Source organism: Mustela putorius, unplaced genomic scaffold (genome assembly GCF_011764305.1).
Source record: "Mustela putorius furo isolate JIRA1106 unplaced genomic scaffold, ASM1176430v1.1 tig00003909_pilon_pilon_pilon, whole genome shotgun sequence".
NCBI classification, from domain to species: domain Eukaryota; kingdom Metazoa; phylum Chordata; class Mammalia; order Carnivora; family Mustelidae; genus Mustela; species Mustela putorius.
In genome coordinates this window covers 19187414-19211911 of record NW_025422057.1, presented here as the reverse complement: position 1 = coordinate 19211911, position 24498 = coordinate 19187414, and the positions used below count along the sequence as shown (strand labels likewise).

Below are 24498 nucleotides of genomic sequence, written 5' to 3'. Positions count from 1 at the left end.
TTTTCTCCATTGGACATTCTTTCTTGCTTTGTCGAAGATTAGTTGACCATAGAGTTAAGGGTCAATTTCCGGGCTCTCTATTCTGTTTCATTGATCTGTGTGTCTGTTTTTGTGCCAGTACCATACTGTCTTGATGATGACAGCTTTGTAATAGAGCTTGAAGTATAAAATTGTGATACCACCAACTTTGGCTTTCTTTTTCAACATTCCTCTGGCTACTAAAATTAATCCTAAATTTTGGGATTATTTGTTCCATTTCTTTGAAAAAAAAAAAGGATGGTATTTTGATAGGGATTGCATTAAATGTGTAGATTGCTTTAGGTAGCATAGACATTTTCACAATATTTGTTCTTGTAATTCATGAGCATGGAACATTTTTCCATTTCTTTGTGTCTTCCTCAATTTTTTTTCATGAGTACTTTATAGTTTTCTGAGTACAGATTCTTTGCCTCTTTGGTTAGGTTTATTCCTAGGTATCTTATGGTTTGGGGTGCAATTGTATTTTATTTTTTTATTTTATTAGGGGTGCAATTGTAAAAGGCACTGACTTTTTAATTTCTCTTTCTAATGTCTTGCTGTTGGTATATAGAAATGCAACAGATTTCTGTGCACTGGTTTTATAACCTGACAATTCACTGAATTTCTGTATGAGTTCTAGAAGTTTTGGCGTGGAGTCTTTTTTTCTTTTTTACATAAAGTATCACATCATCTTCAGTGAGTGAGAGTTTGACTTCTTTGCTGATTCAGATGCCTTTTATTTCTTTCTGTTGTCTGCTGAGGCTAGAACTACTATGTTGAATAGCAGTGGTGATAGTGGACATCCCTGCTGTGTCCCTGACCTTAGAGGAAAAGCTCTCAGTTCTTCCCCATTGAGAATGATATTCACTGTGGGTTTTTCATAGATGGCTTTGATGATACTGAGGTGTGGACCCTCTATCTCTACACCGTGAAGTTGATCAAGAAAGGATGCTGTACTTCTGACATTATACGTACTTCTTGACTGCCCTCTAGTGGGAAAGATGAAAAAGTGAAACCCCAAACTGCTCCCTTTCCTGCAGGAAGAAGTCCATTTTTGTTTTGTTTTGCTTTAAAGCCCACAGCACCCAGGATTCCCAGGCAGAATCCCATCTAAGTACTAACTAGGCTTGACCCTGCTTAACTTCTCACATCAGATGAGATCAGGTGCATACAGGGTGATATGGCCGTAGACCATGCGGTCTTTTCCCCCTAGCTTATTGGACTTTAAACCATCCAAAACTGTGATGGATTCAAGTTGGCAGTTTATCCCCGCTTTACAGATGAAGGTGACATATAGAACTTCTCACACTATAGTGAAGAATCAGTATTTTTTAAAAAGATTTTATTTATTTATTAGAGAGAGAGAGGGAGAAAGAGCGAGCACAGGCAGACAGAATGGCAGGCAGAGGCAGAGGGAGAAGCAGGCTCCCTGCCGAGTAAGGAGCCTGATGTGGGACTGGATCCCAGGACGCTGGGATCATGACCTGAGCCGAAGGCAGCCTCTGAGTTGGCTCAGCCAACTGAGCCACCCAGGCGTCCCGAAGAATCAGTATTTTTAAAAAATTATCTGTGGCAAATCAATCCATTTGTAAAATTAAAAAAAAAAAAAAAGAGTGACTGGATAAATTACACTACATACAAAATTTTTTAAAAACTTGATTTTTATTATCAGATACAACAGACAAAATTACATGTCAATAAATAGATCAAAACATAACATAGGAAAAAGGAAAATGAATGCGAAATCTCTACGTGTTGTTCATTCAATGTGCATATAATAGATGATTAGTATAGAGAACTATTGTGCTAATGACTTTGTTGTTCTGCATTCACAATTAAACAAAAAAATTATAAGTGAAATATAGTGATTCCCTACTTCAGATAAACAGTGTATCAACATTATTGAGTTTTAATGGACAAATGCACATACTTTGGCTTGTTAGCCTATTTAATCCATGCAGAATGGAACATAATGCTACTAGCAATGTACAATGGTTGTCAAAACTGCTTTTATGTTTTGTCTTAATAAAAGCTTTCGTGGGGAAATGAATCTCACAGAGGTTTGTTAAAGGGAATGGAAGGAGAAATTTTGTTTTAAAGATTTTATTATTTATTTGTCAGAGAGAGAGAGAGAGCGAGCACAAGCAGGGGGAGTGGCAGGCAGAGGGAGAAGCAGGCTGCCCACTGAACAGGGACCCCGATGAGATGCAGGATTCAATCACAGGATCCTGGGATCACGACCTGAGCAGAAGGCAGATGCTTACCTGACTGAGCCACCCAGACATCCCTTAGCTAATATTTTTTTTTAAAGATTTTATTTATTCATTTTACAGACAGAGATCACAAGTAGGCAGAGAGAGAGGGGGAAGCAGGCTCCCCACCAAGCAGAGAGCCCAATGCAGGGCTCGATCCCAGGACCCTGGGATCATGACCTGAACCGAAGGCAGAGGCTTTAACCCACTGAGCCACCCAGGCGCCCCTTAGCTAATATTTTTAAATGATAAGTTTTAAATATTGTTTTTACAAAAAGAAGTTATCTTTAAATAGGTAAAAATAATCTAGAGAAATACTTTTATTTTCTCAGATTTTTACATGTGTTTGGTTTGCTGTTAACCAACTAACCTTGAAATATCACACATGGTAACATGGTCCCACCACATACACAGCTCTCAAAACACGTGATTCATGGACAGCACTTGATCTATCCTTTGTTCAACAAGGTGAGCTTCCTGATCATGTACTTGGATATTAAGTTACTATAAAAGTTTTAAAAAGTATTTTATTTATTTATTTGACAGAGATCACAAGTAGGCAGAGAGGCAGGCAGTGGGGGGGGGGGCAGCTGCCCACTGAGCAGAGAGCCCAATGTGGTGCTCGATCCCAGGACTCTGGGACCATGACCTGAGCTGAAAGCAGAGGCTTAACCCACTGAGCCACCCAGGCACCAACTACACAAGTTTCTAAAAGCCTACTCTTAATTCTGTACTGCTTCCCTTGTGAACTGGTAATGAGCAGTTCAAGGCTGCAAGGAGTCGTGAGTACCCTTGAAGTAGCACCAACCTAAAGACCTGAGTGGCTTGCCCAAGGTTCTATCTCACTTTCTTCACCTTTAAACGGGCTCTTGAGGATTAAAAATACTATCCATGAGTTGCTTAGCACAGTCTGGAATAGAGTAGATGCCACAACTATTATTTTCAACTCACCAGCTTTCCAGCCTTTGCTGTCTTCCCCAGGGCAAAGTCATGTGGGGACGGGTCAGGTACTGGGCATCTTTCAATGAGCGGAGACACCTACTAACTTTCTCTTCTGTCAGTCTTTCTTGTTTGAGAAGGAGCTTCCACTTGAGATTTTTTCTCTCTAGGTCTCCATATTGCCCAGCTGTGAGAATGATGTCCCCAGGAGCTGTGCGGCACAGTCTACACAGTTGTACGTGGTGGCATTGTCTAGACCAACCAGGACCAACCTGTACACAGGGACATGCTCTTCCAGAAAATAGACCCACCAGCTTTCCTCCTACAGAAGTCGTTATCAAGACTATAAAATCAGCTTACATCATATAATCAGGACCCCAATGACTGTCCCTTTCTCCTTTTAACAAATCGATTGAGAAGGTAACATATTTCAGACATGATCTGCAGAAAGCAGAGATTTTATTTAATGACTTCCAGTTCTTTTGCCCCAAACACCCTGTAGCTAATATTCCCTGGGTAGCTCATTTAGGGCTGATGAGACTGTCTAGTTTCCTTCTCTGGGACGCGCAAATGCAGCACGAAGGCAAATCCAGGACCCTGGACAACAAATGGCAAGGTGACTAGGTATAAATTTGAAGTACATATCTTTCTTCCTTTTGCACAGAACCATGATCATCACATTTTGTGATGAATGTATGAACGAATGAAAAACAGTCAACAAATGTGTGTGTGTCATAGAATTCCAAAAGACTGTATGATACACCTTGGAGTGGCCAAAATTCCAGCCTTTAAAGAGTGCAAAATCCAGATGGTGAGATAAGACAAGAGCACGTGGAATCATTCAAAGCCAGTAGGAGACTAATAAAGTAGCAGCACAAAGGCCACACACATACTCTCAGTGCAGGGACTAGAGACCATACACATCGACAGACTCTCTCCTCAAGGGTGTGCCAGTACAGCTATCTGGTTTTCTGCCTTTGTTCTTTCTCCAAGGCTGGAGAATGCTGCACAGCGAGGTACAGGTGCAGCTCCCAAGCATGGGGGAGATACGCTTCCAAGATATCCTTTCAATCAGTGGGAGATGGGAATTGGCAGACGAACGGTTCGGTCTCCCTGTCCTTTGGTATGACAATTCTGAGGCATGTGGTACATGTTTCCTCAGGAGTCTCCCAGTGGGATTGATCATCTGTGCCCATGTGAGCAGAAATTTCACCGTTGCACACAATATCAACTTTTCTCCCTTCCTGTTCTGTTACTTCCCACTCTATCACTTCTGCTCCCTGAGATCACTCCTTGCCCCCAAATCCTACTCTCAGGCTCTGCTAGTGTGGGGAAACTAAATAAGCTCCATGAGTAGCTGCCAAGGAAGCTAATCATTTCTTCTCCATATTTCAGCCTAGGAGATCCCCTTCCATTAGGAGGACTCTTTTTAAACATCGGAAGTTTCATGGAACCTGTGTTCACCTTCTCATAAGTTGTCTTTGGTAGTTACTTTTTATGCATTGAATAGGCACTATTCCAAACCTTGATAAAGTACAGAATGACCAAGCTCTATGACATCTATAACCATTTTAAAGAACTGTATTTAAAAATAAAATAAAATAACTATATTTACTACATTTATTAAAATAGCATCTGTTGGAAACAATGATGTTTATACAGAAAAAAAGATTATTTTTAAAAAATCATTTTTATTTATTTATTTATTGTTAATTAATCTCCACCCCAATGTAGGGTGATCCCAAGATTCATGACCCCAAGATTAAGAGTCGCATGCTTTACCCGCTGAGCCAGCCAGGAGCCCTGATGATTTTTTAGTACATGAGCAAGTGCTAAACTTCACTCACAGACATAGAAATGCAATTGAGAGATGTTAAAATACCATTTTTCATATTTCGGATTGGCAAAGATAACATTGCGTTGGAGATTTGGGGAATCATTAACTTAACAAAGTATCATTGATCACCTATTACAAGTCTATGCTGGACACTGAGTAACCAGCAGCTGATCAAGTAAACAAATATTCCTTCTTTCCAGGAGCATACATTCCAATGTGAGAGTGGGCTCTGTAATAAATGAAAATGAAAAAGGAGAGAGAGAGAATGTCAGAAAGTACTCTAAGAAAAATAAAGCAGTATTAAGGATGGTAAGTAACCAAGGGGTGGTGTTACTTTAGATAAGTCAGTCAAAGGAGAGCTTCCTGAAAGCTGACAATTGAGCAGAGCCGTAAATGAGGCGTGAGTGTTGGAGATTTCTGGTAGAAGTGTTTTCCAGGCAGTGTGAAGTAGTCAGCTGACTCCTTTCATAGATATAAGTTATCAAAATTAGACTAAAAGTTGGCAATTATTTCTTAGATATGACACTCAAACCGCAAGCAACAAAATGAAAAAAAAAAACAGATTAATTAGTTGACATTAAAATGTAAAACTTAACTACTTCAAGGGGGATTATCAAGAAAGGGAAAAGACAACCCAAACAAACAGAAAATATTTGCAAATCTTATATCTGATCTAAAGGTCTAGTGTCCAGAACGTATGAAGAACTCTCACAATGCAGCGGAAAGACAAATTTTAAAATGGTCAAGGTATTTTCTCCAAGTAAAATATATAAATTAACATGAAAGACACGAGAAGATGTTCAACATCATTAGTCACTAGGGAAATGAAAATCAAAACTACAATGAGATACCACTTCTCATCCACTGGGACTGCTGAAATAAAAAAGACAACAATAACAAGTCTTGCCAAGGAGAACTGGAACTTTCACACACTGCTGGTATGACTATAAAATGTCACAGCCTAGGGCGCCTGGGTGGCTCAGTCAGTTAAGCGGCTGTCTTCAGCTCAGGTCATGATCTCAGGGCCCTGGGAGGGAGCCCCACCTTGGGCTCTCAGCTCACCAGGGAACCTGCTTTTCCTTCCTCTGCCTGCTTCTCCCTCTCCCTCTGCCTACTGCTCCCGCTGCCTGTGCTTACATGCTCTCTCTCTGTCAGATATAAACAAACAAACAAATAAATAAAATGGCACAGCCCCTTTGTTTTGTTTTGTTTTTTCCTTTTAGAAAAGGAAAAAGAAAAGGTTTTTTTCTTTTTTTTTTTTTCCTTTTAGATACAGAGAGATCTCAAGTAGGCAGAGAGGCAGGCAGAGAAAGATGGGGAGGCAGGCTCCTTGCCGAGCAGAGAGCCTGATGTGGGGCTCGATCCCAGGACCCTGAGATCATGACCTGAGCTGAAGGCAGAGGCTTAACCCACTGAGCCACCCAGGTGCCCCAGAACAGTTTTGGAAATCGGTTTTGCACTTCAAAAAGGTAAATGGAGAGTTACCATATGACCCAGCTTTTCCATGCCTGGGGACATGCTCAGAAGAATGGAAACAAATATCCACACAAAAACTTAAACATGAATATTCATAGTAACTTTATTCCTAATAGCCAGAAAATGGAAACAACCCATATGTCCATCTGCTGACGAATGGACAAACAGAATGTGATCTATTCACAATGGAATATTATTCAACCATAAGAGGGAATACAGCCTGTACCATTACTACATGCTACAGGTTACAACATGGATGAACCTTGAGAACATTTTGCTAAATGAAAGAAGCCAGGCACAAAAGGCCACATATTGTATAATTTCATCTATATGGAATATGAAGGGTGGGATTTGGTGCAAGTATTTAGCAATTTATTGAAGTTTACCCAAGGTTTATCCCGGCAATTATTTTTCCAATGACTAAGTTTTTTATTATAGCTCCAATTTGCCCAATGTGATTGATTCTATGGAGAGACAGTGACTGTACCTCCTGTAAGATATAAGAACATGGTCCTTAACTTGCTGGGAATATCTAGGGTATCCAAGAAAGTTTATCTCTAAGTTTTATTTTTATTCTTAAGGTCCTTTTCCAGAAAAATATCTGTAAACTTGAATGACAGGGGGAAAAAAAACCTTTCAAAAAATGACCTTTCAATGTTAACTTAGTATTCACAATTAATCAGAGACTAAATAGTTTCCAATTCTGTAAAAACTGGAAGAAAACCAATAACATGTGATGAATCTCTTTTGACTAGTAGACTAGATTACCTTAAAGGTTATAGTTTATCACTCAGCATTTACCAGTTTTGTGTCTAAATTAGGAATATTATTTTAGTGTTCTTTTTCTCCCAATGATGATCTAAATTTTAGTTTTAATCTTTTAAACCAGCTTTGTCATGTTATTGAGTTTATCATTAATGAATTAAACAGAATGTTGACACATGCTTACATGAGAATTTGAGTTTTTAAAGATAAAAATATGAAGATTACTGTAGCAGAAAGAGAACACAAATAAAGAAGCAAAGTGAAGTTTATTGGTGGTTTTTCAGGCAGTTTTTTTTTTTTTTAAGATTTTATTTATTTATTTGAGAAAGAGAGAGATCACAAGTAGGCAGAGTCAGGCAGAGAGAGGGGGAAGCAGTCTCCCTGCTGAGGAGAGAGCCCGATGCGGGGCTCGATTCCAGGACCCTGAGATCATGACTTGAGCTGAAGGCAGAGGCTTAAGCCACTGAGCCACCCAGGCGCCCCAAGGCAGTTGTTTTTTGAATGGGTTTTTCCAATAAGGACAGTTTCCCCAACAGCATCCAGTAGAGGGATGGGAATCTTTACATCCTAGGAAGTATTGATGAAGAGCAATTGGAAGACAGGAAGGCAGGAAGAAGGAGGCCGCCTGCCTGAAGAGGAACCATCCTTAAAAGGATTTTACAACCACCCTGGAATGAGCCCTCCACGCTTTCCGATGTGATAGATGACAAAACCTTGATTGGATGACAGGCACAGGGAAGGTTAATCAGATCAAAACAGCCCTTGAACGAACCCCACAAAAACCCCTAGACTCAGAGATCTCAATGGCAACCCTCCCAGGTCCCCTCTCTCTTCGGGAGCTTTGTGCTTTCACTTTGTTATCGCTCAATAAACGCTGCTTTGCTGCCCACCTCTCTGTCTACCTCTTCATTCTTCAAAGTGTCTGATGCAGGCACCAACAGAGAAAAAAAATCCTGCAATGGTATAAAGTGTTTAGTCTTGGCTTTTGGGGCATGGTACCTAAAAAGGTTTCCTCCCAAGTTTTTTCCCTAAAGAAATCTGGCAATGTCTCCTATATATCCATGAGGGAGGCAATGAAAGATTTTGTCTTTCTTTCGAGTCTCATCTTCCCATAAATGCTATAGTTCTATCTTGCTTGGCTAAGAATTTTCTAGGTTTTCTCTTAGGTGATTTGGGACTTTACAGTACCAGGAGTCACCAAGAGAAAACTATAATTTGGGATCATCTCTGCTGTGTTAGTTCTATCTTTTGGGGACCATAACAATTGAAAATGAGCGATAATAATATTTCCTTCCTGATCGTTGGATTGGAAGGTACCCATAGAAAATCTGTCTAACCTGAGAAGATAGATAGGGCACACATTAAAGAATCTTTTTTAAGAGGTTGGGAGAAATAACTTAGAGATAGATAAAATCAGTCTGTGATCCCTTCCTGGGATGATAAAAGACTGTGAACTGACAATAGCTTAGAGTCAAAGCTTTATTTTGGAATGTCTTAACAATGGAGGGGGTATAAAGATGAGAATGAAAAAGTAGGGTCTTATCCTGTGTGTACTTGGCCCTTGCCCTATACTTCACCTTCACTGTCCTTGGGAGTCTTTATTGCTACAGATATTGTAAACTGAGTTTAACATTTATGAGAAAAGGTCTACAGCATCAGGATTTTTTGAAATATGGTCAGGGGGCACCTGGATGGCTCAGTGGGTTAAGCCTTTGCCTTCAGCTCAGGTCATGATCTCCATCCCCTGGGTTCGAGCCCCGCATTGGTGTCTCTGCTCACTGGGTAGCCTGCTTCCTCCTCTCTCTCTGCCTGCCTCTCTGCCTGCTTGTGATCTCTGTCAAATAAACAAATAAATAAATCTAAACAACAAAAAAAAAAGAAAGAAATATGGTCAGAAGTCTGGGCGAAATATAATTGGGTCCTCTCCTTAGGCGTCATTAAGCAGAAATCAAGATGTCAGCCAGACTGCAATTTCATAAAAGCCTCAGGGGCACACATCTCTACAGTGTTAGTAAATATAATTATTTTATACATTCTATTTTTATTCTAAAAATGAAATGTTTTTATCATCCTCATATTATAGAATAGGAAATGGAAATTTTGAACTTTATTAATCTGCCTACAATCCCACAGAAATTGAGAGTGTAGAGACACTAATCTAGGAGAAATATTGAAGATTTTTTTTTTTTTCCTAACACCCAGAGCTGGAAAGGATTTGACTCTGCCAGCACCAAGGGGGTGCTGACAAAGATGAAGTTAGCCGGCTATTAAAAATAGTTCAATCTAGAAATAATTAGGGCTGGAACAGCCCACAGCAACGGGAGGGGCAGCAAGGATCACCAACTTAAACGGCAGGTAATTTTACAGCTGCCCAGAGATCCAGCTTAACTTCATTAAGTTTTCCCCCTAAGACTCATCAGATGAGATGCATCTAGGGTGCTGCTAGCACCTAGTATCTTTCAGGCTGTTAAAACAATAAAAGAGCTTTTACTCTTATCTAAATTTCTTTTTGTTGCAATTGTCCATGTCTGACTAGATTTACAGTAAATGGCAAAGTAGTAACAGCTCCCAGGGTATTAATTATCACGTTATTAAAACAAATTTTCAAGCGTCAGGCCCCTTCCCTGTGCTGCGAGCGTGCCGTCCCGAGCCTGCAGGGGCCGTTCTAAGTTTACACAAGCTCCCGGAGCGAGCAAGAATAAACAGAGCAACAAGGATTCCGCCCGGCGAACCCCACAAGCTCCCAGGACTCCGCAGGTTCGAGCGCGGGTAAGCATTTTTAAACAGCCAGAGATCACGTGGCCACCGGCAAGCTCCGCCACTGGCCCTCGGGCTCTCACACTTGGCTTTGGCGCCGAACCTTTACGCCCTTGTGGATGCAACCATTGGCTCCGCTCTCGGAGGGAATACGGGCCAAACTCACGATCGAGGCTTTTATGAACGAAGCTTCCGACTAATTCTCAGGAAAAGTTCAGCAACAAATTGAACAATCAAATGAAATCTACTGGGGGACGCCGTCGAAGGCTCTTTTTGTCAAAAGGAAAAGAGAAGACCCGACCCTGACTCCCCCTACGCTCTCCAGGGGCCGCGAGGATGGTTCCGTCTAAGGCGCGGACTCCGCCTCCACGGGCGCCGCCATTTTGTTTGGCTGGACGGGAGCGAGCGACGCTTTGGGGGAGGGGTCTCGTAGGCGCCTCACTGGACCCCACGGCCGCGCTGTCGCTTCTCGCGGGGAGTCCTCCCCGGTGAGGGCCGTGGAACCATGTACATAAAACAGGTGAGGCCTGTGCGCCCCGCCCACCCCCTTACGGGCCTCTGATGACCGCTCCATGAGGCAGGGGTGTCCCGGTGCGACCCGCGGCCTCCCGCCTCCCGGCGGGGTTGACCCAGAGCTGGACGCGGGCTGCGGGGGAGGGGAGAGGCCCCGCCCCGCGGGCGCAGGGGCCGCAGAGGATCGGGGCGCCCTCCTGCAGCGCGCTCGTCTGAGGGAGCCGTCTTTCCGAGACGTTTAGAGGGAGCGGGCCTTCCTGGGTGGGCCGGGGGCGGGCTGGGGGGCCCCGAGCTGGCTGGGGGCGGCGCCGGGGGCTGCCGCGGCGGGGCGGGCGGGCGGCCGCGTTGTCCTCTCGCCCCGCGCCGCCCATTTGCATGGGTGTATGGAGAGGTGGTCTCCCCGGCCCGGCCCGGAGACGCCCCTGGGGGGCTCAGATTGGGGTGTCAGCGTAGCCCGGGGTCTTTGTCCCCGAATTAATGGGGGACGTCAAAGGGACCCTCCTCCTTGCAGAATCTGTAGCGCCGCCTCGTTCACTTGTTTACTTCTGTCAAAATGGTCTTCCCGCGCGAGAGTCCACCGCGGAGAGGAGCCCCTCCACGCTCTTGGAGAGAAGTTTCTCCCTGGGATGCGTTGGGCTTGAAGCGCCCCTTCCTTGGAACGGCTCCTTACCTTGGCGGGCGGGTGGGTCCGAAAGAAGCGCCCACTGCTCTTGGAGTAAGGGAAGCCGGGGCCAGGCCGCCCGCTGGACACGTTTTGCTTAAAGCAGTGTCCTACTGAGCGCACGAACCTTCTACGATGCACTTGATTCTGAGAGTTCCTTACCAGGCTCCTGATGGTTAGCTCCTAAAAAACCGCGCTGTCCGTCGTTACTGATAAACGGACTGTGGTTGTTGACGATTTTTAATCACCCTCCTCCAGCAGGAGTTTCTCTCGTAAGAAATGGAAGGTTCTCTGTCTTGCATTAAATGAGAAACCCTCCGAAAAGAGGAGAGCCAAGGAGAAATGTTTAGGAGTTGCGTCTTTTAGTATGTATTCTCTGAAAGGTACCTTTTTTTTTTTTTTTAACTAGGTTATTATCCAGGGTTTTCGGAGTTACAGAGATCAAACAATTGTAGATCCCTTCAGTTCAAAACATAATGTTATCGGTAAGTGTTGATGGTTTGCAAAATCAGATTTATGTGTAGAGAGCCATTTAAATTCTGTCTGGGCTTGAGGAAAGAGGAATTGGCTTTGAATATTACATGAATTTATACTTACTTTTTCTGTATGAAATAGCATGTCTTGGGGTGCCAGGGTGGCTCCGTGGGTTAAAGCTTCTGCCTTTCCTTTGGCTTGGGTCATGATCTGAGGACCTGGGATGGAGCCCCGAATCGCATCGGGCTCTCTGCTCGGCAGGGAGCCTGCTTCCTCCTCTCTCTCTGCCTGCCTCTCTGCCTACTTGTGATCTCTGTCAGATAAATAAATAAAATCTTTAAAAAAAAAAAGAAAGAAAGAAAGAAAGAAATAGCGTGTCTTCTATCTGCTCTGAGGAATTGCTTATTTTATGCATTTAAAATATTTGCATAAGGCGATCACTAGTTACTCATTTTTATTTAGCCTGGTATGTATGAAAGTGTGGCTTTACAGCGAATGACACTAAATTTAGCATTTGAGCTGTTCTGTTGTTGATATGTCATTTCTTAATTAAAAAGCCCACGGTTTCCTTATTTCAAAGATGGCCATTATTTATTCACAAATTAGATTGTTCTCAGAGTTGTTTTTTTTTTTCTCTGTCATACTATTTAAGGTCACACCATGCAGCAGCTTGGTAGAAAAAGCATAAACTTTAGAGCATAACAGAATGGCTTTCCAATCCTGGTTCTGATACATTTTCAAACTTGACTCCCTGAGGGGTTTGTAAAGGGGAGCTAATGATACTCATCTTACATGGCTGTTGGAAAAATTAAATGAGAAAGTATATGTGTGAGGGTAAAGAGCTACAATGATTATTGTTCTGCAATACAGTGTTTAGTTTAAAGACTCTTCAGGTGATATTCTCCATTTTTTGCTGATAGAGCCAGCGAAGGTGTTTCTTGAAGTTCTGCTGAATTTTTAAAGGCCAGAAGAAACTGTTACAAATAGACGTCTATACATTGTCCTCCTTGGCTTGGTTTATTGGTATATTAGACTGCTAGGTCTACCATTAAATATAGACTAAGTGGCTTAAACAATTTATTTTATGACTGTTTTGGAAATTCAGGGCCACGATCAAGGTGCCAGCACAGTCACATTCTGGAAGTCACCATCTTCATCATCATGCTCATGTGACCTCTTTGGTTCTCTCTGCGTCTTTCTTATTAGAACACTAATTCCATCATGAAGGCTCCCCCCTCACAACCTCACCTGATGCTGATTATCTCCCAAAGGGCCCCTATCTCCAAATACCAGGCATTTGGAATTAGGACTTCCAGCATATGATTGGGACAGGGGAGTGGCACAATTCAGTCTGTCTCACTTGGTAAGGTGAGACTCATATGGAGATCAGTCAAGGGCAAACATTATTTTGAAATAAATATTAAATTTAAAAAATTGAGGGTAAGAATGTCAACTACAGTTAAAAAAAAAAAAACTGAGGGCAAGAAGTACATCAGTACATCACTTGTTGCTTGTAGTTGGGAATAAAGGAAACATTTTCCCCCTCCTGTACCTGTTGAATAGTTAATTGGTGTGTTATAAGGATAGATTTACCAAATATTTTGCTTATATTTTGATTCTAAGTGCCTTCTGATTTTCATCAACCAGAAAATCTTTAGAAATGGAGAAAAATAAATAATTACTAGGTTTATATTTTTTCTTTACAGGTTAAAAGTAGATGAATATCTTAATTATATCAGTGTTATAATTTTATAAATGAGCTATAAAATGATACCATTATTACCTATGATGATTAGATTATGTCTGTAGGATCTATCAAATATTTTTGTTTTAGTTATTATCAAACAGCTGTTTATTGCTTTGTATGCAACATTAGGGTTGTTAATAGTTATAGTTATAAAGGAGATTGTCTTAGTGTTCTTTCTTTTGTTTGTTTTAACAAGCCTAATATGATTTTACTGCTTAAACATGTTTTAAAAACAGGTACCTTAATATAAGAAAGATTCAAAGTAGTATAGACTGAGATTGACATTAAGAATACTCTATGAAAGCGTACTACTTTTGTTATTTAATGATTTTGACTTTGAAGATTGGAAGGCAGATATCTCTTGTGGTGATGTTTGAATCTCTTGTTTGAATAGTTGAATGATGTCTGAATGTACCAAGCATATACCTTTTTAAGGTTACCTTTTTTGTAACAAGACAATCTACTTACCTGGTTTCCTAGAAAACAAGAGTGCAAGGCACACTCAGCTACTAATAAGGCTTTAATGGGAAGGTGCAGTCTAAAGGCTGGCATGAGGAGGAAGGCTGGTCATAGTTTTATAAAGAAGGCACAGCTGGTTTGGGGGTCAAATTAGATAATTTTCAGACAGACTTTATGAACCCACCATGTGTGGGAAAGATCAGATGGGAAAGGAATGAGAGGGTTTTGTTTGCAGGTTCCTGTCTCTGATTGGTCATTTTACCACACAAGGCATGAGTTCCCCCATGTCCTTGGGTTGTGTTACTCTGGGGACTTAATTCAACTGAAGTGAATTGGTTTCTCACAGATCTGAGCTGAGTGTGTACCCAGGATAGGCTGAAACAACCTACAGTGATGGAATACTGAGCCTTTCTGTTGACAGGCAACTAAGACTTGGGTCGGGGCAGGTGAATCTGGGGCACATACAAACTGGATCTATCTCGCAGCCCTCCAGTCTTTTTGTCTGCATAAATAAGCCTTTGTAGGGGCGCCTGGGTGGCTCAGTGGGCTAAAGTCTCTGCCTTCAGCTCAGGTCATGATCCGCAAGTTCTGGGATCAAGCCCTACATCGGGCTCTCTGCTTCGTGGGGAGCCTGCTTCCTCCTCTTTCTCTCTCTGCCTGCCTCTCTGCCTACTTAAGATCTCTGTTTATCAAATAAATAAATAAAATCTTTTTTAAAAAAAATAACCCTTTTTAAATAAAAATGGGCTTGTATTGTTATTTATTAGTAATCTATTTTTTCTGTTTAAATTTTGAATATCTTATTCTATCATTAAGTATTCAACATGCTTAAAATTACTGTATAGTACTTAACTGTATGGGTAAGAGTAATTCTTAAAGGGAAATTTAAAAATTTTAGGTTGTTTATTCATGAGTAGATTATAGTTTGAGCTACATGTAATTCTTTTAATGATATGTTATCTTGTAAACTTTTATTTAGAGGTAATTTTAAATTTATAGAAAAGTAGTATAAATAGAAACAATACAAAGAATACTCCTACCTCTTTTATTCTAATGTACCTGTTAACATTTTCCTCAGTTGCTTTATCATTTGCACACACTCACCCTTTTTTTTCATAGAGTAAGTTATGTAGGTCATAGCCCTTTACCTTTGATGTCAGTGTATGCCTTCTAAGAATAGGGATATTTTCTTACATAAAACACAGTAGCGTTATCAACTTCAGTAAATTTGACATTAATAAAATAATCTTCTCTTCATTTTCCAGTTATACTGATTGACCCAAAAAAGTTCTGTATAGTGTTTTTTCCTCCTCCAGTACAGGATCTAATTTAGGATTAGGTATTGCAGATAGTTGTCGTGTCTCTTCAGTCTCCTTTAATCTGGATCAATTCCACAGGCTTTTTTGTCTTTTATAACATTATTTTAAAAAAAAAGAACAGCTACATAAATGATGCGGTCTTCTGAGGATATTACATCTAGAAGTGAAGACATCATTCTGTGTCCTTCTTTTTAAATTATGTTATTTTTGATCACCCGGTCTGGGTAGTTATCTGGTTTTTCTTCTGTGCAGTGTTTGTCCTCTTGCAACTAATAAATAGTATGAGGATGGGAAATGATTTTGGACCGTGCAAATATTGTGCTCCTTTGCAAAATTTCCCCCTAGATTTAGTATCCATTGACGATTCTTGCCTTTATTTTTTATTCTTGCCTTTATTTTAGTGTTTACAAAATAATTTTCCATTTCCGGATTTCCTTTCACATTTACTGTGTGGTATTCTACTGTGAGCAAGAGTTCTCCTTCCTTAGCTATTTATCTATAATTTTATTATCAGTTTAGAGTCATGGATTATTCCCCCTCCAGCACAAATTTATAGTTCATCTAATTATTTTGGTGCTCAAATTGTCCTAGATTAAGCCAGTGGAAATCTTTTTCAAGCTGGCTTCTGTGTCATATGCCTTCCAAAAAAAAAAGTGTTTTATTACTTTCATAACATTTTTTTTATGCTTTACTTTGCATTAAAAATGGTAACTGTAAGGGCTGATTTGTTCAGGATATCTTGGTCAAGATGAGAGAGGTTGGGAATTTTGCTGAACAAGAAAATTCAAATGAATTTATTAAATCAAACATTTGATATCTTATGTATAGAATTGTTTATTTCTGAAGGTAGGTAGTTAAAAGTGCCTTATACTTGTCTACTTTTGTGATTCTGAGATTATACATGATATAATCATAGGGCTAATCATAAGTACTTTAATAAACAAAGAATTTAAAATGATTATTTAAGTATTAAAAATTTTAGCAACCTGTGAGTCTAAATTTTTTAAAAGATTCCATTATATATAATTAAAATCAAGTTGTATATCCATAGTAATGATTGTAATTTATGAAAACCTGGTAACATTTGATTATTTCTATTAATTTTAAACTATTTAGAAAGAGCAAAAGAATGAATGAAATAAATTTAAGAAAAAAAGCCATTAGATGTCTCTGCAAAAAATTGTACTCATTTGGTGTTTAAAGCTGTTTATTGATTTCTTTTGTTGTATTTAATTTTAAATATTAAGATGTTAAGTTAGAAAGTAGAGTATAAAGTTTTTAATACTTTCAGTAAGGTTTTAATTTTATTGGTCTCTATGCAAAGTAACATGTACTTTTTGAAATTTTATAGTGGGCAGAAATGGATCTGGAAAAAGTAACTTTTTTTATGGTAGGTATTGTTTTTTAAATTCTAAATATATTAAAGACCCTGGGTATTTCAGGTAATTTATTTTAAAAATCAGTTTTCTAAAAAAATAAAAAATAAAAACTGGTTTTCTGAGGGGAGTCTGGGTGGCTCACTTGGTTAAGTGTCTGACTCTTGAACTCAGCTCAGGTCTCAGTCTCAGGATCATGAGTTCAAGCTCCTCATTGCACTCCTTGCTGGGTACGGAGCCTACTTAGAAAAATTGGTTTTCTGAGGTGTGTCTGCATGAAACTCAAATACTTCTTCATACAGGGTTGTGATTTAGTGTAGAGGATTTCAAGTATAATGATATAATGATCTGAGTTCTCTGTACCTAGTAAATAATGAGCTGAGATAATGGACAGAACAATCTCTATCTTTGCACTTTAAAAAGAGGTCTTTGGTCTGCCTGCTTTGATGGGTTGTGAGACTCATCAGATAATACAAATGGAAGTGCTTTTTAAACTTGAGTGTGGTATATAAGTGTTGCAAATTTGTATATATATATATATATATATATATGTATGTATATAAATGTAGATGTAGAAAAGCTAATATTGTTTTGGAAAGTGGATCATCTTTTTGTTCCATTTATGTATTCATTTTTAAAGTATGCTTTGGATGCAGTCTAGGGTTTGAACTCATGACCCCAAGATCAAGAGTCACTTGCTCTACTTACTGAGCCAGTTAGGTACTCCTCTGTTACATCTTCTAAAACAATGCTTTCTGAATCTTTTTTTTTTTTTTTTTTTTTTAAGGATGGAAGGGTATAAAAAAAATCTCAGATTCAGCGAAGACCGCTGTCAATTTGCGGATAAATAGCTTTGAAGATTGTAAGGATAAAGTGCATTTAAGTGGGGCACCTGGTAGCTCAGTCATTTATGCATCTGACTCTTGGTTTCAGCCCAGGTTGTGATCTCCGGGTTGTGTGGATCAAGCCCCAAGCTGGGCTCTGCACTCAGCGCAGCCTGCTTAAGACTCATCCTTCTGTGGTGCCTTTCCGCACCACGCTCTCATTCTCTCTCACTCACTCTCAAATAAATCTTTAAAAAATGTTATTAAGTATAATAATACCTCTGTTAACAAATTCTTCAGAGAAAACATTTTAATAGTTTTGAATTATGTAAGAAGTAAGTTGCAAAAATTTTGAACCTCTTAGTTGAGTAGTGCTTGAGGAAAAGCAGGGACCTTAATTAGAACAAAGGCTTTATCCCTTCTGTGCTCACAAATCAATAGCTCTTTAGTGGTTGTAATTTGGTGAAGGTGAGAAAGTGGGATTGGAGTAGAAGTATTTTGTGATCTCCAGGGAGATGAAGGTAATTTGAATCTATCCTCCCAAGATGATTATAAAAGATAAAGCACTCCATGTCCACCCTCAGCATACATATTCATACATGCACACTCAACTCTTAGAATGTCAAAGGTCTCCTGGGTGGATTGGGAACAGGACAGCTGAATAGAGTTGCGTTTCTGGGGCAGGGTCGTCCAGTTAGATACCCCATATGGAAGCAGGAATGGCTTCTTAAAGCAGATAAGCATTGAAGTAGAATATGGGAATCTGAAATATGTCCCTGTATTTCCCACTTAGTTCTATTTCTTTTGGCCAAAAGTATCCAAGGATATTGTAGGAATATATCCTATTTTTTTTATAAATATTTTGATGTATATTATTTATATCTAGTAGGTAAAAACAAAGTGTTAGCCACTCAGTGTATACTTTGATCAAGAGGTAAACTTTAGTTTGCATGTCTCTCTTTGTTACCTTAGTGTGTTCTCTTTTTCTTTCCTTAAATGTTTCAGTGGAAACTTCTTAGTATTTTTCTTATCATTTCGAAGGTAATTAGTCTGAAATACAGACAAATCTGCATATATGAAATAATCTACTTTATCTGCCTTGTTCATTACCTGGTAGAAGGTATGGAAAGGTGTAAATAAGGCATAGATCTTTTTTTAGACTGTACTAATAGTTATGTTTTTGTATTTTTAGCAATTCAGTTTGTTCTTAGTGATGAGTTCAGTCATCTTCGTCCGGAACAGCGATTGGCTTTGTTGCATGTGAGTGAAATTGTTTTGAGATGTTATTGATATTATGTATTTTTTAAACTACACTGTTGATTCTGGTAAATAAAATCATTTGTTCAAGCTGCAGATCTTTTGTAAACATGACACTGTCTTTAAGTGTGTTAATTCTGCTGTGGAATTTAGCCTCCTATATTAATGCGTGATAAAGGCCTGATTTTTATATAATGGTAAGAAAATTGTAGGATTTTTCTATTGATGGGTATGTCTTTATTAAGAGTATGGTCTGATAATGCTCAAAAGCAGATTTGCTAAGGAGAAAAAAGAGTTTGAGATTAGAAATTAGGAACTTTGAGACTTAGAAGTTATTGGGAGCATAGAGAAGCAGTAATTGCAAATTAAACAACATACTTGTTCTATTTTTGGCCATATTTGTAAGTTAAATGGTAACAGCATTTTCCAGTATGAAAGATAAGTATATTTATGGTAAGTAAAATTGTTAGAATTTTTCATCAAATAATTATGAATAGCAAACTGAAGAAATTCCAGAATAAAAAATTATAAAAGTCTAAAATAAAATGATAAAATTTCTTTTTGGTTTGATTGTGACTTATAATTAGTTTTAAGACCAGAAAGTGAAAATCCTAAGTATATCTCAATAGAATCTTTCACAGTTAGGGAGGTATTTTGGTTGTTTATGTTTTTTAATCATTATCTTTTATTTAGCCCTCTTAAATTTGTATTTATAGCCCAGTAATCAAAGCTGGTTACCTGTAGATGAATTTTTTTTAGGTTTCTAAGATTGGCATTGAAAGAATAACCTCTTTAGATACCGTTCTTTATTGTGTTGATTTACACAGTTTCTAAACTCTGGAAATTCTTTGGACTTGGTATAGAAGTAGCTGGGTCATAAATTGGTCTATATGTGACACATGTTAGATATGTGTCTTTTCATGGCAGATTTAAGATTATGTAGCATATTGCAGATAGTTTTAAAAAGTTGAGTTCTGTAATTGTGTATTTGTTAGGGTTCCTTGACAGCATTAAATGAGTCTATAAGAGAAGAGCCTCAAAGTGTTGTGATATTAGCAAATAAGTAGAATTAGGTGGGCATGGGGTCTTAAATTCTAATAAAGTGGTCTTCAGAATATGACCTAAATACATCTGATTTGCTATCTTTTGCATATTTCTCGCGGATTTAGTGAGAATCTAAAACCATTTGGATGAGAAGTATTGTTATCCTAATCCAGTGTCTTTGCTCTTTTGACAAGAAGAATATATTGTAGTCTGACTGGATTTTTTCTCCATTTAATTAGGCTTATTACCATGCACTAAATTTTAAAGGCATTGAAAGGGGGGATAAAAAAAGATAAGGAATGTGAAAATCCCACTTAAATGACCAATTTGTTTTTTGCATGTTTTAGGAGGGTACTGGTCCTCGTGTCATTTCTGCTTTTGTGGAGATTATTTTTGATAATTCAGACAACCGGTTGCCAGTGAGTAGTGGGTTTTTTCCCTAGTAATAATGTTGAGAATTTTATTGATGCAGCTGATTTTCTTCCAAGTTTTGAAACATTTACAAATGTACTTAAGCTCTTATAGTTTATGCTAAAATAGCTATGCAGTTTACATATTAATTTTGCCTTAAAATTGTAATGAACATTCTAGTAAACAGAGGGAGGTTGTGTAAGCTGTTGTGAAAAATGTCTTTGTCCTAAGAATTGATATTCATAGCATATCTTTAGTGAGATTTCAAAATAATGTTTATGGCTATGGATTCTAGAATGACCTTACTAACTAAAAAGTTTTCCACTTTTACTGTGAAATTAATTTTGGGCTTTTACATTTTTTTCTTAGATTGATAAAGAAGAAGTTTCACTTAGAAGAGTTATTGGAGCCAAAAAGGATCAGTATTTCCTAGACAAGAAAATGGTCACGTAAGCATTTTCTTTGCATTTTTATTTCTTTACAGAGTAAAAGTATTTTACTTACTCTGTTATATGGGTTATATATCCCTTGTGTTCAACAAACCAGTAGTTTGAGCATTAACATAAGAATCAGGATTCTCAGGGCACCTGGGTGGCTCTTTTGGTTGGGCATGGGCCTTTGGCTCAGGTCATGATCCCAGGACCTTGGGCTCCAGCTCTCTGCTCAGCGGGGTGCTTGATTCCTCTCGCTCTCAAATAGATAAAATCTTTGGGGTGGGGTGGGAAGAATCAGGATCCTCTGAGGCTGATATAGTAGGTGGCTCAATGACTATAGTCCCTCATGCTCCTTAACCCAGGAGTCACCCTTCTTTTTTTTGCTTATCGTTGGGTTATTCATCTGAAAAAATTTTTTTCAATGTTTATTAACAGGAAAAATGATGTGATGAATCTCCTTGAAAGTGCTGGTTTTTCTCGAAGCAATCCTTATTACATTGTAAAACAAGGAAAGGTAAAAAAATTGTATGTCCTTTTTTTTTAGAATTTGTTTTCTGAATATATTTACTTGAATGATGAACTTAGCTGATTGATTTTAGTGGTTAAGTTGAAGCAAAATGGAAATTACTGTCATTTGTTTTCATGATTTATTTTTTATTGATGTCATATTACCTTTTATGTGCCCATAAGGTACAAAGTAGATCTATTATGTAGTGGGATACAATAATTTCAGCAGTTGTGGGTCTTGTCTTCTTAGTGGCCTATATCACTTAATAAGATGTCCTGTACTAGAAGACATTTTTGGTTTGTGAAAGTCACAATGAGCATATTTAAGAACAGTATAGAGAGGCGCCTGGGTGGCTCAGCTGGCTAAGCATAAAACTCTTGTTGTCAGCTCAGGGCTTAATCTCAAGGTCATGAGTTCAAGCCCTGCATTGGGCTCCATGCTGGGCATAAAGCCTAACTTTAAATAAATAAATAAATAAATAAATAAATAAATAAATAAGGGTACTGTAGAAATTCTATAAAAATAACATTAGAAAAAAAATTACTTCCTAAAAGTAATCCGTTACTTAATATATCATAGAGTTAAAATGATTAGAAAGTTTACATTGCCAGAAACCTATAATTCCTCAAACTGTTTTTTCCTGTGGAGATTATATTTTTTTATAGTTTTTATTAGTTACATATTTTCTACTGTTTCTTCATATACTTTAAACTGTACCTAAGATAATTTCTTTTTTTAGAACATACCCTGCAGGGCGCCTGGGTGGCTCAATGGGTTGGGCCTCTGCCTTTGGCTCAGGTCATGATTCCAGGGTGCTGGGATCAAGTCCCACATCAGGCTCTCTGCTTGGCAGGGAGCCTGCTTCCTCCTCTCTCTGCCTTCCTCTCTGCCTACTTGTGATCTCCCTCTGTCAAATAAATAAATAAAATCTTAAAAAAAAAAAAAAAAGAACATACCCTGAAGTGTTCTCATAGTTTGTTGTAGTGTATTTTTGGACCAGGGGAAAGTTCTTTTTAAGTGTCCTCTTATTTCGTATTGGAGGATTTTTAGATATCTGTTGGAAGGTTAGCATCCAGGAGAGGTGATTAGGAAGAGTATGGTGTTTCACATTTGGGAAATTGAGAGCAAGTTTTTGGAAAGACCAGCTTTATAAGCAAGGAATTTCTTTAAATGGAGGCTGATTATGGGAGCCCATTTTTTTGCATCTCCCCTACACACATACAAATAGGCCCCTATACTTCATTTCAGTTTCTGCTTATATGTCATTTCATATAAGCCATCCTTGATTTACCTCAACTAAAAGAGTGTTGCCTTGGGGCACTCGGGTGGCTTAGTGGATTAATCCTCTGCCTTCGGCTCAGGTCATGAATCCAGGGTGCTGGGATCGAACCCCACATCGGGCTCTCAGCTCAGTGGAGAGTCTGCTTCCCCTTCTCTCTCTGCCTGCCTCTCTGCCTACTTGTGATCTCTGTCAAATAAATAAATACAATCTTAAAAAAGATAAAAAAAAAAATGTTGCCTTTATCCAAGCCCTACGTGTTTTCTCTGTTCTTTCATCTCCCACTAGAATGCAAATTCCATGAGGGAAAGACCTTTTCTGTTTTGTTAATTGATCTTTTCCTAGTGCCCAGCAGAGTGGCATATATGTTGTAAATATTTGTTAAATATTTTTTAAGTGAATAAGTTGAATGACCATGCATAATTGGGGTAATCAGGGATAAGGATCTGAAGGAGGGAGTGCGCCTGGGGTGGCTTAGTTGGTTGAGTGGCCAACTCTTAATTTCAGCTTGGGTCATGATCTCCAGGTCCTGAGTTCAGTCCCTGAGTCAGCTCCATGTTCTCTGGGAAGTCAGTTTGGAGATTCTCTCTCCCTCCTTCCTACCCCGCCCCCCACCGAGCCCCTTGCTTGAGTGTGGGTGCCTTCTCTCACTCTCTCTCTCAAATGAATAAATCTTTTTTTTAAAAAAAGGATATGAAGGATTCTTTGATATATGTATACTTTTGATAGACAATATTTTCTTAGTTCAGAGCTGATTCTCTTTTTATGTAAAAGTCTGATTCTCTTTTTATGTAAGAAGTGTTAGAGTAACTCAATTCACTTTTTTAATGCAGTGAGAGTATTTTTTGCCCTTCGTGATTAGTTTTATTTTTATGAATATGGTAAACTCATGGTGTTTAAAGTTGCATGTCACTTTGTGCCACTTTCTGTGATTTTTTTGCATATATATTTTTTCAAGATTTTTTTTTTTTTTTTTTTTTTTTGACAGAGCGAGATCACAAATAGGCATAGAGGCAGGCAGAGAGAGAGAGGAGGAAGCAGGCTCCCTGCTGAGCAGAGAGTCCGATGCGGGGCTCGATCCTAGGACCCTGAGATCATGACCTGAGCCGAAGGCAGCGGCTTAACCCACTGAGCCACCCAGGTGCCCCTCAAGATTTTTTTTTTAAGATTTTTATTTATTTATTTGACAGAGAGAGAGAGAGCAAGCCCAAGCAGGGGGAGCTACAGGCAGAGGGAGCAGGAGAAATAGGCTCCCTGTAGAGCAGGGAGCCCGATGCGAGGCCCGATCCCAGGACCCTGGGATCATGACCTGAGCTGAAGGCAGACGCTTAACCAACAGAGCCACCCAGGCACCCCAAGATTTTATTTATTTTAGAGAGCATGCTCAAGCAGGGAAAGTCACAGAGGGAGAGAGAGAATCCCAAGCAGACTCTACCAAGTGCGGAGCCCAGTGCGGAGCTTGGTATCATGACCCTGAGAGCACAACTTGAGCCAAAACCAAGAGTTGGACACTCAGCTGACTGAGCCATCTGGGTGCCCTGCCATATATTTTTAAATAAGATTTTAAAAATGCTTTTGCTTATTTAATGGTAACTACCTCTGTTAGACAGTTATTTTTATCTGTCTGTATTTAAAGCATACCATTTCTGGGGTATGTGGATGGCTTAGTCAGTAGAACATGTGACTCTTGGGGTTGTGAGTTTAAGCCGCATGTTGAGTGTAGAGTTTACTTAAGAAGTAATAGTGTGTGTGTGTGTGTGTGTGTGTGTGTGTGTGTGTTTAAGATTCTGTTTTAGAGAGAGTATACACAAATGGGGCAGGGGCAGAGGGAGAGGGAGAGAATCTCAAGCAGACTCTGCACTGCTTGGGGAGATGGATTCAGGCCCTGATCTCACAACCCTGAGATCATGATCTGCGCTAAAACCCAAGGATTGGACACTAAACCAGCTGAGCCACCCAGGTACCCCTGTTACATTTTTAATAGTATCATTACAGCTTTTTAAAACTATAGAGTGATAGTTTCCCTCTTGTAAAAATACTTTGTTCTTTCAAAATGGAGTACATCTTTTATACCTTACAATGTTGACTAAGAAAAAGTATGGTGATGGGATGTTCTTCCTTCATTTTTAATTTAGAGTTTTATTCATA

General features: G+C 39.1%; 1 protein-coding gene and 1 pseudogene across 3 annotated transcripts in view; one reads left to right on the top strand and one right to left on the bottom strand.

Annotated features, from left to right (window-relative positions):
• Positions 1-1091: 1091 nt before the first annotated feature.
• LOC123388775 lies at positions 1092-1210 on the bottom strand (annotated as a pseudogene).
• Positions 1211-10409: 9199 nt separating this feature from the next.
• Positions 10410-24498, top strand: part of SMC3 (structural maintenance of chromosomes 3) — a 38438-nt gene continuing 24349 nt past the window's right edge. The window contains exons 1-7 of one of the 3 annotated variants that reach the window (XM_004763870.3): positions 10410-10564; positions 11628-11703; positions 16569-16607; positions 18610-18677; positions 20066-20137; positions 20499-20578; positions 20999-21077. In XM_004763870.3, coding sequence (XP_004763927.1) covers positions 10550-10564; positions 11628-11703; positions 16569-16607; positions 18610-18677; positions 20066-20137; positions 20499-20578; positions 20999-21077 — 429 coding nt within the window. In that variant the 5' untranslated portion in view covers positions 10410-10549. Of the gene's footprint in view, positions 10565-10983; positions 11240-11627; positions 11704-16568; positions 16608-18609; positions 18678-20065; positions 20138-20498; positions 20579-20998; positions 21089-24498 lie in introns of those variants that run through there. The other 2 variants (XM_045068502.1, XM_045068503.1) reach the window with 2 other exon arrangements.